This window comes from Protobothrops mucrosquamatus, unplaced genomic scaffold, assembly GCF_001527695.2.
Source record: "Protobothrops mucrosquamatus isolate PMUCROS unplaced genomic scaffold, P.Mucros_1.0 scaffold2353, whole genome shotgun sequence".
NCBI classification, from domain to species: Eukaryota; Metazoa; Chordata; class Lepidosauria; order Squamata; family Viperidae; genus Protobothrops; species Protobothrops mucrosquamatus.
This window is the reverse complement of record NW_015388431.1, coordinates 79,077-96,539: the sequence shown is the minus strand read 5'-3', so window position 1 is coordinate 96,539 and position 17,463 is coordinate 79,077. Positions and strand designations below refer to the sequence as shown.

Genomic DNA, 17,463 nt, shown 5'->3' with positions numbered 1-17,463 from the left:
CCCCCCCCCCGAGACGGGCGCTTCCAAGTTTCTGCTTTGACGGTCAGGGAGAGCCGTAGCCATGTCGGGAGACGAGGTGAGGACAGAGATGCGCCCAGGCCTGGGGGTGGCGTGAGGCTGGGGCTGTGGCCGCCGCCATGTGAGGAGCCGGGCCTGAGGCCTGTCCGCACCCCGATCAGGAGCCCGGTTGAATTAGCTTCCTTGAGCAAAAGCAGCTCCCTTCTCCCGGTCTGTGATACATATTGGAGATAGGCTTATTTTCCCCTGAACGGCTTTGAGGAACTTCTCCTTTGTCCTTGGTCGCTTTTTTTTTTTTTTTTTTTTGCTACCCTGTGAAGTAAGGAAGCCATCCTCGATCACCCTTCCCGCCTTACGCCAAACCGAGTTAATTCCAAACGCCCCCGCCAACCCCCCCCCCACCCGCGGTTTGAGAAAGCAGGAAAGTTTCATATTTTTTTTAAAAGCCGCTGTTTTAAAAAGGCAATAGCAACAAACGATAGACATGGTTGCGGATGCGTCTAAATGTGCTTTGAATGGAGGAGAGCGTCTTAACTACTATAGTGGCCTGCTGAATGGCAGGCCTATGTTTATTTTTGCGTAGAGAGTGGCTCGGAAATCTTCGGTTTTAGGGGTCAAATCTGAAAGGATCCCTATTAGTTTGCTGCTCCAGTGGCCCGATTTGGAGTCTTATTAAAAACGTCTCGATTTTGTAATAACTGAAGCGCTTGCTTTCAGATTCAATAGAAGACTTATTCCTATGCTTGCTAGCACTCTGGGGGTCTCTTTTCGTTTTATTCCAGGGTTGTTAACAATATTTTTTTCAAATCTCTAGAAGGAGCATCAGAAACCTCTCACATAACATATCAAGAAGAACTTGTGAATCCACTAGGCTTGGGTGGCCAATACATTTAAATTAATAACGAAATAATTTGGAGCTCCCTAGAACTTTGCATGGTCAGAATAATCCTATTTATTCCGCCAGAGTTCTCTGATGATTCCAAAAGGTCAATGGATACCTGAGCAAAAAAAACCAGGGACAGTTTTTGCTTGCCTTTCATATTAAGCAGTGGGGAGACCAGTTTTGGAGAGGGAAAATTGTTTTATCTTTCAGCCCTTGAGAAGTTCTGGGCAATACAGAATATGAGTTTGTAATAGGTTAGATACAGTGGTTCTCAACCTGTGGGTTGGGACCCCATTTGGGGTCGATCGACCATTTCACGGGGGTCACCAAGCAAGGCTGTCCGCCTTTTTTTGTCCATTTTTTTCCCCTTTTCCAGCGGGTGCCTTACCTCCCTTGGGCTGGGCCAGCTGGTGGTCGGCCTGCTCCGTCTCTGCCGCTTGCCACCTACGCCTCGGCCAGCGCAGGGGCCGGAACCACGCATGCGCGGCGCTCCTGGGCAGGGAAAGTCCTCGACTTACGACCGGTTGGGTAGTCCTCGACTTACGACCGGTTTAGTCCTCGACTTACGACCGGTTTAGTCCTCGACTTACGACCGGTTGGGGTCGCGGCATTAAAAAGGTTAAGAACCGCTGGGTTAGAATATAGTATTCATTTGAACAGACATCTACATTATTTATAAAACTGATGTTGTCAAACTTTATGGTACTGCTACTTCATAAAATGATAAATTAACATATGCTTTGCTGTGAATTGAACTAATAATTTCAGATTTCGATTTGGCGAAAAATAAATACACCACTTTTGATAATTAAAATTTAATCTGCACGTCACAAACTTTGCTACTACTACTTTTCACTGAAGGTAAGGCCCATAAAGCAAAAATGAAATTTGGCAGTTGGTTTGCCTAAGCAAGTTTGATTAGGTAAAAATGAGCATCCTCTAAATTACTTCCAGACCCCTAGAATAAGCTATGATTGAACTGTCAGTTCATATTGTCAGCTCCCAGTTGTAATACACTGATTTATTGAAATTATGCATGATTGGTTTCTGATTCAGTTTGGTTGATGGAATGATTCATTTTTAAGGTCCCTCTTTTTAGTAGAAACACTGTAATTTTTGACTCAAAAAGATTTTAGTGCAATACTTGGAAAACAGATAAAATATGTTTTTTTAGGAATAATTATGAAGAAGTATTACCTGCAGACGGGTGAAAAACAATCTAGATTTCCAGATATTTAGAACTTTTCCATTTTCCATAAAAATGATTTAATAATAGGAAAATATCAGTTTTACTGGTGCAGTTAAGATGGCTATAAATTTATTAGTTTAATTTTTTCAGTCTTTTAATAATATGGTTTGTGCCAGCATGTCAGTATAGATCTGTGTTCCATATAATGATGAACTTAATCTTATTTGAAATATGAATTCAGGAATAGATTCTTCTCATGTTTTTTTCCCTTTTTTCTTTTACAAATGCTTGATGGCATATGAATCATAAGTCCAAAATGTATAAATTTGGTTTCCTAGTTATAATATTTTAGAATTGTAGTAAAGACTGGCCTCATACAGCTTAATAATTTCTCACCAGCCAAAAGAAATGTAATTTTATCTTGGTATAGCAAAGTACTTTACATTACACAAAAATGTAATTGTGTTGTACCAGCCAAAGGTAATTAATGTATGGGTATTTTGTGTTTTCTCCTGCCTGTAGCCTTCATGCCCCCTTAATTGCTTTAAAAAGTCTAGCAGTTGAAACAACATTGGGACATGTGAAGAATTCCTTTGTTCTACATTTCTAGCAGCTCAATTTATTGACTGGCTCTTTGGATATTTGTTCTCCTATCATGACCATTGTTGAAATAATTAGGATAGGTTTAATTTATGTATGATGAAAAAATATAGACATATCTCTTCAGAACTGCAGATATTTCAATAGTAATACTTTAACATAGATATAAAAGAAACATTAGATCAGGGACACTCATTCTGATGCCTATGGCTATTTGATGTTAACCAGATTAATCATCTACTTACCTTTTAACAGATGGTTTTAATTTTAAAAAATCAAAAGACTGGAATACAAGAGAGTGCTAGCCTCCAGCTTCCTTTCTGAGAAAAAAGTAATTTTGTGATAGCTGCATCAACATGACCAACATTTTGAGAGATCCAGCCAAATTCTCTCAATATTACATTTACCATGTTTCCTTGAAAGTAAGACCTACCCTGAAAATAAGCCCTAGTTTTGGGGCAAGGCACATGTCTAAAAATTAAGCTGAGATGGAAGGGTGGAGCTTACCATTGCAGCCAGGCCTCTCATAGAGCGACACTTGCCTTGCTTCGCTGGCCCACTTCTTCTGCGGCGGAAGGAGCAGCTTCATTCTGCGGCTGAGAATGGAGCACCATCCAGCCTGCATTTCGCAGGCAGAGGCCTTTCCGGAAGGCCTTTGCAGCTGAGAATTGAGCTATGGATTCAATCTGTAACTTGGTTCTCGGCTGCATAGGCCTTTCTGACTCTGAAATGCAGGCCGGAGCTCCATTCTCAGCTGCAGAATGAAGCTGCTCCTTCAGCTGCAGAAGAAGTGGACTGGCTGGGTGGGGCTGTTGCTGCTGCCGCTGCGAGATGAGTGGAAAAGACATTCCCCCAAAATAAGACCTGGTATCTCTTTTGGAGGCAAAAAAAAAAAAAAAAAAGACCAGGTCTTATTTTGGGGGAAACATGGTATGCCCCTTGATTTTGGATAAGTTCCTATCTCTGCATTAAGTGGACAATTAAAATGGAAAGAATTTAATGAACTACTATTTAACTGATGATATTTCAGATAGTCTTTGGTTTCTGTTCTCTACAAAAAAGAATATAACTAGTTTCTAATATTAAATGCATTCAAAGATAGGGTTTCTTGTCTTTAAATATAAATTAATATGTTTGTATGTTTGGAGATGCCTTTTAAAGAATGATTACTTTCTGTATAGTCCTGTATAACCAGTTAGTATAGTGTGATTCCATTATACTACTACTACTCTCAGATGTAGAGCACTATAATTACACTTTTAATAGACTATGATATTCATAAACAAAACTTTGTTTTCTCTATGGGTATCTGAAAAATGGATAGATCTAGATTGGTTTGTCAGAAATATATTTTTCTAGCAGAAAATCCCACTTCATTCAGTGTAATTACTGTAAAATAAATATGCAGATTGCAGTTTTCAGCTAGAATGCACAAGACTTGGGTTGCCATCAACATTTGACCTGAATTTTTGGAATAATGTCCAGAATAAGTTTGGTGAGGGAAGTCGTCCATAATATCAGATTCTTCTTATTCTACAGAATTCACAACTACAGTAGTTTTGTGGTTATATAAACAGTTTGATAATTGATTTGAAGGTGCCGTTTATTTTCAGATTAATGATTTAGTGTGAGAAGCACAAATTACCACCTAATACCTCAATACCAGATGTTGCTATTCCTTCTGGAACTTAGTAATGGGTGCCTAAAAAAAGCTACATATGTTTTGGTGGAATTGTTGAAACTAGTAGATCTTTAAATTGCTGGGAAACCAATTTTGGTGGGTTGGATTGTGTAGAATATTTCACAGTTTAAATTATTTTTTTTCTGTTTTACCCACATTACGTTTTTAGTTATTTCCTAATGTACTTTGTACAGCTTTGTAGAGATTTTATTTGATAAACTTTCTATTACATTGTGTTTGATAATAAATGTTTATATTTATATGTACTTATAAATCAGAGGGGTATTTTTATGTTGCAAATTTGTGTTAAGAAAATACTGTTGTTTCTTGCAGATGATCTTCGACCCTACTATGAGCAAAAAGAAGAAGAAGAAAAAGAAGCCTTTTATGCTTGATGAAGAAGGTGGTGATGCACAAACAGAAGAGACACAACTATTAGAAACAAAAGAAGTAGAGCCAGAACCAGCAGAAGACAAAGATATAGAAGCTGATGAAGAGGACAGCAGAAAGAAAGGTAAACTAGAAATCTAGTTTTCTGTTTCTTTTTTATTTTTCTAGGTGTGACATTTAATTTGTGCTCTTTTAAAGCTTTCCAGAGAAGTCCATATGTTAAGCAGCAGAATGCTTAATAAAATGTTTGGAAAATGCATTCAGACTTTGCTCACTGGTTGGCTGTAAACACGAACACGTTTGTTGGTTTGACTTTCAGGGAGAGGATGGATGGTCATTTAAAAAACAACTGACTTACGGTATTGCATTGTATGTCTCCAAACATCCTGAAATATACAGGCTGAAGCACACCTATCTCATACAGCTGTAATTTGATGGTTTGCTTTGTTTCATATATATATATTAATATATATATATATATATATGAAACAATATATATTAAACAGATTGCCAGCTAAGTTCTTTGGTCCATTACTATGAATCAGCCAACTGTTAACATTTTAGAATTGAACTCTTATTTACATTTTTGTATTTCATGATAAATGTTTATGAGAAATTAAGTTGAAGTAGCTTTAGCCAGCAAGATGGATGGCATATACATTTAATAAATAAATAAAAATAATTGTTTTTATGTTATTGTCTGGCTTTGCAATATTTACATTTTTCTCTCTGACTTATTACTGTTAAGGCCAATAAGGCATTGAAGTAAATATTGTAAATGCAAAGATTTAGTGGTAAGCATCCTGAAAAAATATAGACTGTCATGTTTATACTGGGAACTAATTCTTATAGCTTGATTCTCAGTTATTACATCCTGAGTTATCAAGATCTACTGGATATAATGTGTAAAAGTCTAAATCAATGTTTTATACACGATTGAAATAGTCTAAATTAGTTTTTCATTTTTCTCATTCTATTATTGAAGTTGTCTTGACTTCATTGTAACAAGTTTGCTTACATTTCTTGATAAATATATTCAGGCATGTTTCTTCCATACTCAAATCATAAAGTAATCTGAATGTTAGTAATGTACTGCCTTTCAATTTCAGATGCATCAAATGATTTAGATGACTTAACCTTCTTTAATCAGAAGAAAAAGAAGAAAAAAACAAAAAAGATATTTGATATTGATGAAGCTGAAGAGGGACTGAAGGTAAGTTGACATAGGGTTAAAGGGCACATTTGTTTCATCATCTTACTAAATTAAGATTTAGATTCCCCCCCATCCCCAAAATAACTGTCTATACTATGCTCTCACCTTAAAAGAGGAAAAAACTTGTTACTGTATATTATCTAAAAAAGCCAAATTATATCAAAGACATTTTAATACATCCCCATGACTTTTGCTTTGTAGGTGACTTCTGTTTGAATTAGTTGATTATTGTCATGATCAACAGAGAGATGCATATTTTGAATTATTGTACATTATGCTTGCTGCTTGTATCGTTAAATGTTGTTTATCTTGCTCTCCTTCCCTGGCCTCCCAATTGTTCTCAAGGACCTAAAAATTGAAGGTGATGTGCAAGAAACAGTAGAACCAGAAGATGACCTTGATATCATGTTAGGAAAGAAGAAGAAAAGAAAGACGGCAAAGTTTACAGATGAGGATGAAGTATTAGATAAAGATGAAGGTAACTTTTTTAGTGGTGTCTGTTGCTATTGGTCAAAGTTGGTAACATTGAAGGTTGGTACACAAAGTGTAGCTATATTTTAATCTGATAATCAGGGCAGAAGACAAGCTATTGTAGCTATTAGCATTCAGTCAAATGCTGCAGTGGTGTAGAAGAAGTTTTGTAGTGTAACTGTCCAATATAACATTGACCATCTACACTGATTTTATTGTACAGGGTGCAACAGTGTCTTCTACATTGCCATTAGCCACAGCTATTTTAATTTCAGAGGGCAAAGGAGAAGTTGTGAATCCAATAACTGAGTGCTTCAATGAGACGCTAAGCTCTCTAATTTCTAGCTATGCAGCCATTTTCACTCCTTGTTCTCTTTGGTTCTGATCTTCATGTCTCTCCCATTTGCCTTTTCAAAATCCAAGATAGTACTTGAAAATATTTGAACGGTGTGGGGACAATTTTAGAGCAACATAATTCAGTATGGGTATTCCAATAAATCTGTGATTTATGGTTTTCCATTTTCAAAAACATCTTAAATAGCATTGTAAATCAGCACACAATATATGTCATTAACCATCAGTTTCATAGCTGTAATCAACATATTATCTTTGAAAAGCTCAGATCTCATACCTCTGTACTCATCCAGACACAGTGGGCACAAGTAACATTCTTAAATTCAAACACGTATTAAATTTCATTTGATAAAGGATAGGGATATTTTCTATTTGAATTTTTTTGGAAACTTCTAGCACAGGGGTGTCAAACTCACAATGTCACGTGACGTGTCGTGATGTATCGTGACTTTTTCTCCATTGCTGGCAATGGGGTGGGCGCAGTTTCAGCATGACACATCCGGCCCGCGGGCTGGCAGTTTGACACCCCTGTTCTAGCATTACTGAAATTCCACTTCTGTGGAAAGAAAGAAAAGATAAATTTGTCTTTCCAAATGCTATGCCTCACCTTATTCTTAATGCTATTTGGATTAACTTTCCCTTTCCCCCCTAGTATCTCCTCATTTAACAAAGGGTCTAATGTAGAAGGTTCTGGCTGAAAAATATATGTATACATGTCACATAAAAATATTCTGTGCACATTGTGGAATAGAAATTGATTGGGTCTGAAATGATATTTGTAATTCTGCAGCATTGGAGGATGATGACAGCAAAAAAGATGATGGAATCTCTTTTAGCTCTCTGTTAGGACCTGCATGGGCAGGCTCGGAAAGGGATTACACATATGATGAGGTAAATATTTTTCACACCTTTTAACTAATTCATCTATTGGTCTTTTATTATAATCTCTGGGGAGCATAATATAAACTGAGTTTGGATTTATACCAAAATGAAGAGAAATAGAGCTTTGTTATTATCTTAGATTGAATTTTTTATTCTGTCTCAGGATTATGGAATAATGAGTAGAACATACATATTTTAAATAAATAAAGCACTTTGTAGAGAAGATGAACTTTTTTTTTAATCTTACTATTCTGACTTTTAATTCAGAGAAAATGTCATGCTTTTTTCCCAGGTAAATAAATTCAATAAAACATGACTATGTACTAGTATTAATTTGTGTTAATTAATCATTAGTATTAATTGATTTTTGATATTTTCTTTATCCCTGCAGTTGCTGAATCGTGTATTTAACATCATGAGGGAAAAAAATCCTGATATGGTAGCCGGTGAAAAAAGAAAATTTGTTATGAAACCTCCCCAGGTTGTAAGAGTAGGAACAAAGAAAACATCATTTGTTAACTTCACAGATATCTGTAAACTGTAAGTTTGATTACATTGCAGTTTGGGACAGGAATTAGTAAAAGTAGGGGTCATGGAATTGTGTTATCAGTATTGTTCAGTTATAAACTGAGTTTACATAGACAACAGTTAATTCATCTCAAGGGCAGATAGTATCATATTCTGAAACGACTGTTGCAAGTGTACCTGATTCATTAGATCAGGGGTGTCAAACTGCCGGCCCACGGGGCAGTTTCATCATACCGGAGCCGCGTCCACCCCATTGCCGGCAATGGGAAAAAAGCTCCGATACGTTGCGCGACGTCATGTGACGTCACGAGTTTGACATGCCTGCATTAGATGATCAACTGGGAATTCTTTTTAACCAATCTAGTGAAGTGAATATGGTTTATCAGCTTTTGTGAAATTTCTGTTCATTTGTGCTAGGGAAATTCCTAGTGAAGTTGGGCTAATATTTGGAAGTGTTTTAGAACCACCAGAGTAATGATTAATTAAGCGGAATAATAATAAACTAATATAAAACAATAGTCACCAGAAAATATTGATTCCTTAGGTGTTTATTACCGACATGCTTACAGTTTTCCTTCAGACCTCTAGTCCGAACACCTAAAGCTTGGGAGTGTCAAGATATAATGAGATTGGAATTGAGGCTAGCTTGCATACAAACATTTAGTTAAATGTTTGCGTAGTGAATTCAGCAAAATACATAAGGGCATGGGATTATTTTGAAATAAATTTATGTATATGTACAGATTGTAATGTCGAGCAAAATATTTTTATATAGGTAGTCCTTGACTTACGATGGATTTGCCAAAATCTACTTACAACTTCATCCCAAAGTTGTGCCTGTTGCAGCGCCCCTGCAGTCACTCTTACGATTCAGTGCAGGGAAGCTGCAGTGTCCCCCATTTCCCCACTGGTCCCCACAAGCCTAGCACACCATTTGGGTGCACACCTTCCTCCTCACTTACTTTTCAAAGACCTCTGAAGCTTGATTAAAGAAGGAGGACAGACCACTCCATTGCTGGGCCACGTGGCATGATCCTGAAAGAGGCTCCCATTTTCCACATTGAATTGTGGTCTCTCAGAAAATGGCTTCTTTCAGGATTGCACCCCATGTGACCCAGTAATGAAGCGGCTTGCTATTATCCCCTAACATGAGCTGTGCAGTATTTTTGCCACGTTTTGTCTATCCATGCTGGGAACTTGGGTTAGGGAAGCATAGCAAGTCGCTTCGTTGCTGCCTGCGTGTCATGATCTGGAAGCAGCTGCCATTTTCTAAGTGGTCACATTGAATTGTAGCTACTCAGAAAAATGGTTGCTCCCAGGATTATGTGCCCCAGCAACAGACTTGCTTTGCTTCCCTAATCTGAACTGTGCACGACGGGTGACGTGGGGTGATGAGAAGGGTGTGGGGCCTGGTAGGGTGGTAAGTAGGCCCAAGGCCTGTTGGGACCTCAAGGGACGGAAAGCAGAACATGGTTGCCTTGGGATGAGGAGAAACCTCAAAGGACTTGGGGCATGAACTGTACTAGACTTCCCAGGGCTTCCCCTATCCTCAGTTTAATGAGCTGTGCATTCATTTAACAATTGCATCAGACAGAGCAGGGGTGAAGGGTTCTAAGTGAGGTGATCATGTGCTTAATGGCTATCACAATTTCTGACAATAGTGACCATAATCACTATTTAGAATAGCTGGATGTTTTTATAGAATACCTGCAATGGTACTGGCATAAGGTGTTTAGTTTTGGCTTATTCTGAGATAGAAATCTATTCATTGTAATTTGTAAACTGTACTTAGTTTCTTGGGATGACATTTCAAACATTTAAAGCCCCAGACAATTCAGTTCTGGCTTATTGTTGTGTAAATCATTTACTGAAAGTCTTGATCTTGTTCATGTGAAACTTCACTGCAAACAATTTTCTTTAAATAAACAAAATGTGCTATTGTAACTTATGTTACATTGCCATATCTGATATTAGATAAGTGTGTCATTTTGCTGTCTGTTTATGAACAAATTTAATATTATGTTCCCCTTGAAGTTATTATCTTATCTGGTGGCATAAGTTAATTCCTTTTCACTTACTCCTATTTTATCTTCTTCAAATATCCTAAAAAGACATTAGCTCTGCTAAGAAAATGAATTTCAACTATTTGTATTGGCAGATGTAAGTATGCTAAGTACTTGTTATTTTATTAACTAGATAAACTTCCTTACTTTTAGATTACATCGTCAACCTAAACATCTCCTGGCTTTTTTGCTGGCAGAATTGGGTACAAGGTAAGTACTTCAAACTTAGTCTTTTCTGTGATATTTATTCTTCATGAATATTTCTGAACTTTTGATAGTAGCCTCTGTACAAAGATTATGACATCTCTTCAGCAAGTTGACTGCTTTAAAAATAACTGTTGATGTAAGTAAAATTGGTTTAAGTCACTTGTGCTTCAATGATTATATAATGTTATAGAATTTAATGTACAATTTGTAGATTTTGTATTTTTAATAAAGCTATGCAAATTCAGGTGGAACTTTTGTTTCAGCCAAGTGCCACCTGTCAAAACAACTGTGCCTTCCTAAAGATTTAGTGCTACTGCTTTGATGAATTCTTGACAAGAAGTTTCTTTTCCACATGCTTATCTACATACAAAAACCTGGGAAAACCTTCAGATTTGGGTGCACCAAATGTTCAAGGGTGGAAATCTAAAGGAGACCTTTATATTAGAAATACCTATTTCTGATAAGCTATGCTTTTTAAAAAAATTGAACTTTAGGAAATGGATTTTTTTCAACAGCTTCCCTTCATATAGCTATTTGCACATTAGAATCTCCATATTTAAATGCTGAAATAGTCAAATTTCACGAGAGAAAGGAATACGCCAAATAACCAGTTACCTTTGTTCATGCAAAGTTAAAAATTCATCACATAAAGTGATTGCATACAAAAGTCGAATACAATTCCTGCTATAGGCTTTTCTCACACCACTTTAAAAAGTTCTGATTCCCACTCTTGGCTCTAAATGTTCACTTTAGTTGACGTTGTCTGGCATAGACAATGTCCTTCTAGAGCCTACTATTTATTAATTTAAGCTCCTTTTTGCAGTGTGGTATTAGTTGTGGTCAAGCAGAGGCTGACTATTTAATGTTACAGTTTTTCCTTAGTGTGTGTATGTGTAACAGGAGTCTGTGACCGAGAAGTTCAAAATAATAAAGGAATTATAACTTGAAGTTGTATCTTTCTACATATGCAAAATATTTCCATACACAATACTGATAAACATACATGTGTATATAATATGTATTCAAACTTTTGAAAAGTATAACCATTTCTTGTGATGTGGCCTGAGGGAAAAGTTTAAAGAAAAAAGATCTTTGCTTTAACTTATAAGTTATAGAACAGACATGTCAAACACAAGGCCCGGGGGCCGGATGCGGCCCGCGAAGTGTTTTCATGTGGCCCGCGAAGCCATCCTGAAAACAGTGAGGGAACGGCCCCCGCTGCCTTGGCCCTGGTCCAGGCCGGCCGGGAGCCAATGTACAATTTTGTGGTGGCCATCTATGCTGAAACGCATTCAGTCTTAGCTCCACAAGGCGTCTAGAAACAGCGAGGAACGAGCCCCTGCCGTATCGGCCCCGCCCCCTGGGTGCATACTGGGGAAGTGTCACCCTTTGTGAGGAATGAAGAAATGGACCATGCCTTGGTGCTTGCCCCGGTCCCATCCCCTTCTGCCAGAGACCCTCAGATCTGTCCCACTCCTGCCCAGGCCCCCACAGGCACCCTTGACGCGAACTATGTAGAGCTGGCCATGCCCATCCAGTAGGCCACACCCACTCCATCCACGCCCACCCAGTAGGCTGCACCCACCCTGGCCACACCCACCTGCCCCCCCCCCGAGAGAAACCGCAATGCTGATGCGGCCCTCAATGAAATTGAGTTTGACACGCCTGTTATAGACGCTTTCTGATCAGGAACCCAGATTAACTTGAATACCACTTCTAACTTTCAAAAATTTTGTACGCCTTTAATTATCAGTCAACAACCTTCTGCTACGGTAGCACTATTGATCTCCATTCTCAGTTTGCAATGGCCACTTTTTTTTGCTTCAGCCTACAATGTGGGGATAAGAAAGATACACAGATGTTGCATATATTCTCTTATTATTCAGTTCCATTTCTATTATTGATCCTGTCCTCAGAATACTGTTTCTTCTGTTGTGTTATTTTTCCCTAGAAGGTAACACATGTCTACAAAATTTTCTTTTAGCTGTTTTAGAACATAGCCCCCCTCCCTAAGCATTTAAAAGAAAATTGCTATTGTATTTCCACAAAAGCTACAGGATGTGCCGGGTATTTGTGTGTTTGTGTATGCATGCTCTTCAGCCAGTCTTGACTCCTGGGCAAGTCCTTGCAGTTTTTGTGGCCATATCTTTGTAAGTAGTTTGCCATTGCCTGCTTCCTAGGGCTATGAGAGAATGACTGGCCCAGAGTCATCCAACTGGCTTCATGCCCAGGGCAGGACTAGAAGTCATAGTTTTCTAATTTCTGTTTTGTGCCTTTAACCGCTACATTAAACTGACATTATATTTTTGTGTAGCCCTAGCAACCCATCAACCCTTAGGAATGAGTTTAGCTTGAACATCTGATAAAAGATGGCAGTAAATGGAGAGCCTTTGAACAAAGATTTGCATATACTGTGGTGAGCATTTTGGAAGCCCTGAAGCCTCTGTTTCATTGAAAATATGTGATTCTAATTTTAATACCTTTATTTAGTGGTTCAATAGATGGCAACAACCAACTTGTAATCAAAGGAAGATTCCAACAAAAACAGATAGAAAATGTCTTGAGAAGATATATCAGTAAGTGTATTCTATCATTTCAGATTTACACTTGCTTCAAGTAAAGTGTTTAATCTTGCTTCTTACATAACTATTAGTAGTGCTAAAATTGCCACCTTGTAATTTCATTAAAATCTTCTGAAACTATTATATTTTTGCTGGTTGTCAAAAAGAAAAAAGTGCTACAGTTCAACCAGAAGGGTCACTTTATGGAATCACCTGCTCTATCTTTGATGAGGTGAAGGCATATAGAACAATTATAACTGAATATTTGGATAGTCATGTTTGTATGGGAAAATGCAAATCCTTGGTCTTTTGGTTATATACTAAAAATTATTCATTCTGGTTTTAGTTGATGTAACAGTATTTTTTGTTTCCATGAGATAATATGGAAACAAATGAGGTAACAATTGAATTGTATTGAAGTGTATAAAAGTTATGTGGTTATTTCCACGTTTTATTGTCAGCTGCTTATTAAAAGATTATAAAGGTACACTATTAAGGATCTCAGACATCTCCAATACAGAGGACTGAATAATGGGACATTGAAAAGAAAATCTGGCGGATCATTTAGAATGCTTATTTTGTTTGGTACTACTTATTTTATACAGTATGGACCAGTGATATAAACTTAGTAATGAAGAAAGCTAATAGAATGGTTAGATTTTAGGTCCTGAATATATGTTCAGATACATGTTAACAGTGAGCCATATTGATTTTTCCTTTCACAATTCTGTGTTAGATTGAAAAAAGTTGGCTGATAATACAGTTGTGACTTTTGAATCTGCCAAAGCCAAAAGTCATTCTCCCATCTTGTAAGCTGCTTGCAAGACATTCTGCTTTTGTGTGATAAATAGGTACATGCAGTAAATGGGCAGAAAAAATATATATTTTTAAGGGGTGTTACCTTGCAATGAAAGAGATAAATACTCTGTTTACTAATTTATATTTTATAGTCTAGTTCACGGGTGTCAAACTTGCAACATCACATGACGTGTCGTGACGTATCACGACTTCCCATTGCCAGCAATGGGGTGGGCGTGGTTTTGGCGTGACGCATCTGGCAGTTTGACACCCCTGGTCTAGTTAGTTTGCAGTTGGATTCAGAAATTACTCTACCTGGTTATTTAAATGATAAGTGCATAGTGGATGAAAATGTGTTCACTATTTGTTTATAATTTCTTATTGCTAATATAACTTGTTTAATTGTTCCCACAGAGGAATATGTCACCTGTCATACATGTCGGTCACCAGACACAATCTTGCAGAAGGACACCAGATTATATTTTTTGCAGTGTGAGACTTGCCATTCGCGCTGTTCTGTTGCCAGCATTAAAACTGGTTTCCAGGCTGTCACAGGCAAGAGAGCGCAGCTCCGTGCCAAAGCTAACTAGTTGGCTGGTTGACCCTGAATTTTTGCGAAGTGATCTGGGTGCAAATGGCTGGACAGGCTTACAACCTGAGTGGATTGCCGATGTATTAAAAACAAGATAGTAAAAGCTGCTTTGCTTTGGGTTGGTCTGTGAGATTCTTGCGAGATCAGATCCTCAAGCTGTTGACATTTGCTAACTGAATATTTTACCAACTGTCAAGTGATGAGAAAGGAGGTGCTTTTTAATCTGTTCATAGAATTCTGTAAAATGCAAGAGAAATTAAAGTTATTATAACAGTGACTCTTTCATTTGAATTTTTTGGTTTCTCTGTTAACAGTAGTATGAATACATGCAAGCGTCATGGCCAATTGTGTTATAAAAACATTTGTTGTCCTAATTAAGTGTATTGTAAAAGCAAATGGGCACAGTTGAATTAATGTAATGGAACATATCATAGAACATTAAATCACAAATAGGTTCTCCCTGTTGAATATCTCCACGCATATAAGAATTTCATCATCTGGTTACAAGGGACAAATCCCACAAATAAATGTGAGATTTGTATTAATTGGGTTTAGGTTAGCTGTCTGTAGCCAGCTTTCCTTTGCATTTTGGTGTTCACTTTAATCTGTGCATTAGGATGGTCTTAATAAAAATTATTAAAATATAACATATCAAGATGCCATATTAATGCATGTAAGTTTGGGAAAACATTGCAGTGTAAATGCACATTATCATTGCCATAATCTATTTAGAGTTTTTGTAATGCTAGCTTTCAGTACTGTACTAAAAAAGTTAAATTGTAAAAATGAATTATGTATGTATCACCCATTTAAATGAAAACAAGTTAGAAAAAGTTAGTGCGGCTATTAAAACTTAAATAATCTTACATCTTTCCTCCCAGCACTGTACTTTCAGTTTTTGGAAAGGATAACTAGTGTATGTTCTTCCTATCCGAGTATTCACCAATTTCAGGACTGACCCAGAAACTAAGCTGTCAGAAAGCTTGGTGATCTTTATGCAGTAGTTGGTATCCATTTTATCAGTTTATTCAGGCCTTAAAGCAGAGTTATTTAAGAAGGTTGTTGTATTCATTGGGATCTTTCAAAAGAGACTTTGGATAAATTAGTACAGTAATGGACTACAAGGACCTGTGGCCTTAGGATTTGGGATTTCTGACCAAGGACGTGGGAATAGAAATAAGTGGACATCTTTTCAATTAAGTATTATGAAGATAATCTTTATTGGGGCTGATGCTTAACAGATTTGATGGTGACACCAGTTATTTAGACTGATATAAACAAAAGGGCTCATACAAGCAAGTGTCTGCATTGGATAAATTGGAATTTAAATGGCAAATACTATTTTTTTCCACAAAATATAGGGTTATGTAAGGAAAGGCAATAAGTAAAATCATAATTAGTTATTTTTTAATTTTTTTTGTTCATGTTAGCTGCCTAGAATTGCGGATGCAGAATAGGTGGCCATATAAGCTGTTTAAATACTTAATGTATGGAATGAGGATTTACCTGGTGAATACTAAAAGTGAATCTTGATGTGGTAGGTATATGTGTAAAAATTACTTTCCTTCTGTGAAGAAGACATGAAATAATTAGAAAAGAGATTGCAATAAAAGTAATACCTATCATTATTTGCAAATACTGTGTATGTGTCTAGTTAAAGAATTATAGAATATGGAATGAACCAGTGAATTTGAAAGCGGGAAGAAAAGTATACTCATAGTACATAGTATTCATCACTACCAAATATGATGCAGACTGCCAAATTGATGTTTAAAGTTAAACCCATCGAGCAGGCAGTTTTTATGACAATTACATGACCTCACCAGGGTCAACTGGACAGGAATTTTGCCTCATATCCTGTGTTTAAAATTCCTCAGTTATCCAATGAGGCAAATTGGGCTGGATTACATAATACTTCAATATGATCCAGCAGGATCCTATATTTCTTTGCTTGCTTGGAGATTTTAAAAAATGTGATGCTTTTGAATTTAAAACTCTAAAACATTTGCAAAGTTTAAGGAAGAGTGCCTTTTCACTACTGTTTCAAGATTTCTGACTTCTCATAACCCTTGTTATTAATATTGAAAGGTATTTGGTTAATGGGTGTGATACTTTAATTGAAGTTGAATCTAGAATCTTTGTTTTGGAATTGTAATTTGTATGTAAATTGACATGCAACTGAGTTTGCCAGGAAATTAATTTTTATATTTTCTGCAAAGGTTTTTTGAGAATAGAAAAGTCTAAAGTCGGTCTTTTTTAATGACTTAAATAGAATCTGAGCTGTAATGAATGTTGGATGTACCTTATAAATTGAATAAAGTCAGGATCAGTGACTCTTGTATAATTTTCCAAATTTGTGGTTGTTTTCACGGGATGCTTTTGCAGATTTAACCAGCATTAGTTATGCCTTCTCTTTCTTATTGTTCAATTATTTAAATAGAAAAATATAACACCAATATTATTTGAAGCCTTTTGGATAAAACAGACTTCTTAGGATTGTTTGAAAGTTCATAATGAAGGGTCATCCTCATCTCTGAAGAGAGAATGTTCCAGATGGCAGGAGCTGTAGCAGAGAAGGCAAGTCTCCTGGTCCCTGCCAGCTGACAATCTTTGGTATACCTGTTATAGGCCCAACCTGCCTGATCAAATTGGACATGTAGAAACAACTGGGGGAAGTCTATCCTTTAGGTAATCCAGCCCAAGCCATGAAGGGCTTTAAAGGTGATAACTAGCACTTTTGGGTCCAGTCGCTGTATGAATGGAAAATTGTCAGATAATTTTGAGCTATGTTAATCTTAGTTGAGATCCTATAATACTTAACTCCTGTAGTGTTTGCCATCTCTCATTAGTTGGGAAAATTCACCAGCAGCTATGGTGCTCCAAATACTACCATTCTAAATCTCTGATCATAGGCTGATGGGTGGTTTGTCCTAGCTGACATCTGAATAGTGACATCTGAATAGTTAATTCATACCTTATGGAATGCTAACTAGAAAAGTTTCAGGGAATACGGTAAAGGCAAAAAAAGCTTTG

At 37.0% G+C, this 17,463-nt stretch overlaps 1 protein-coding gene across 1 annotated transcript; it reads left to right on the top strand.

Moving 5' to 3' along the window:
* Positions 1-15,294, top strand: EIF2S2 (eukaryotic translation initiation factor 2 subunit beta; the record flags this gene model as incomplete). The annotated part of the gene is given in 9 exon segments (XM_015824783.1): positions 1-76; positions 4,705-4,885; positions 5,871-5,974; positions 6,320-6,452; positions 7,590-7,690; positions 8,073-8,221; positions 10,426-10,482; positions 12,970-13,055; positions 14,253-15,294. Coding segments are annotated over 9 exon segments (1,002 nt in total). The 3' UTR covers positions 14,429-15,294.
* Between the last annotated feature and the right edge of the window lie 2,169 nt (positions 15,295-17,463).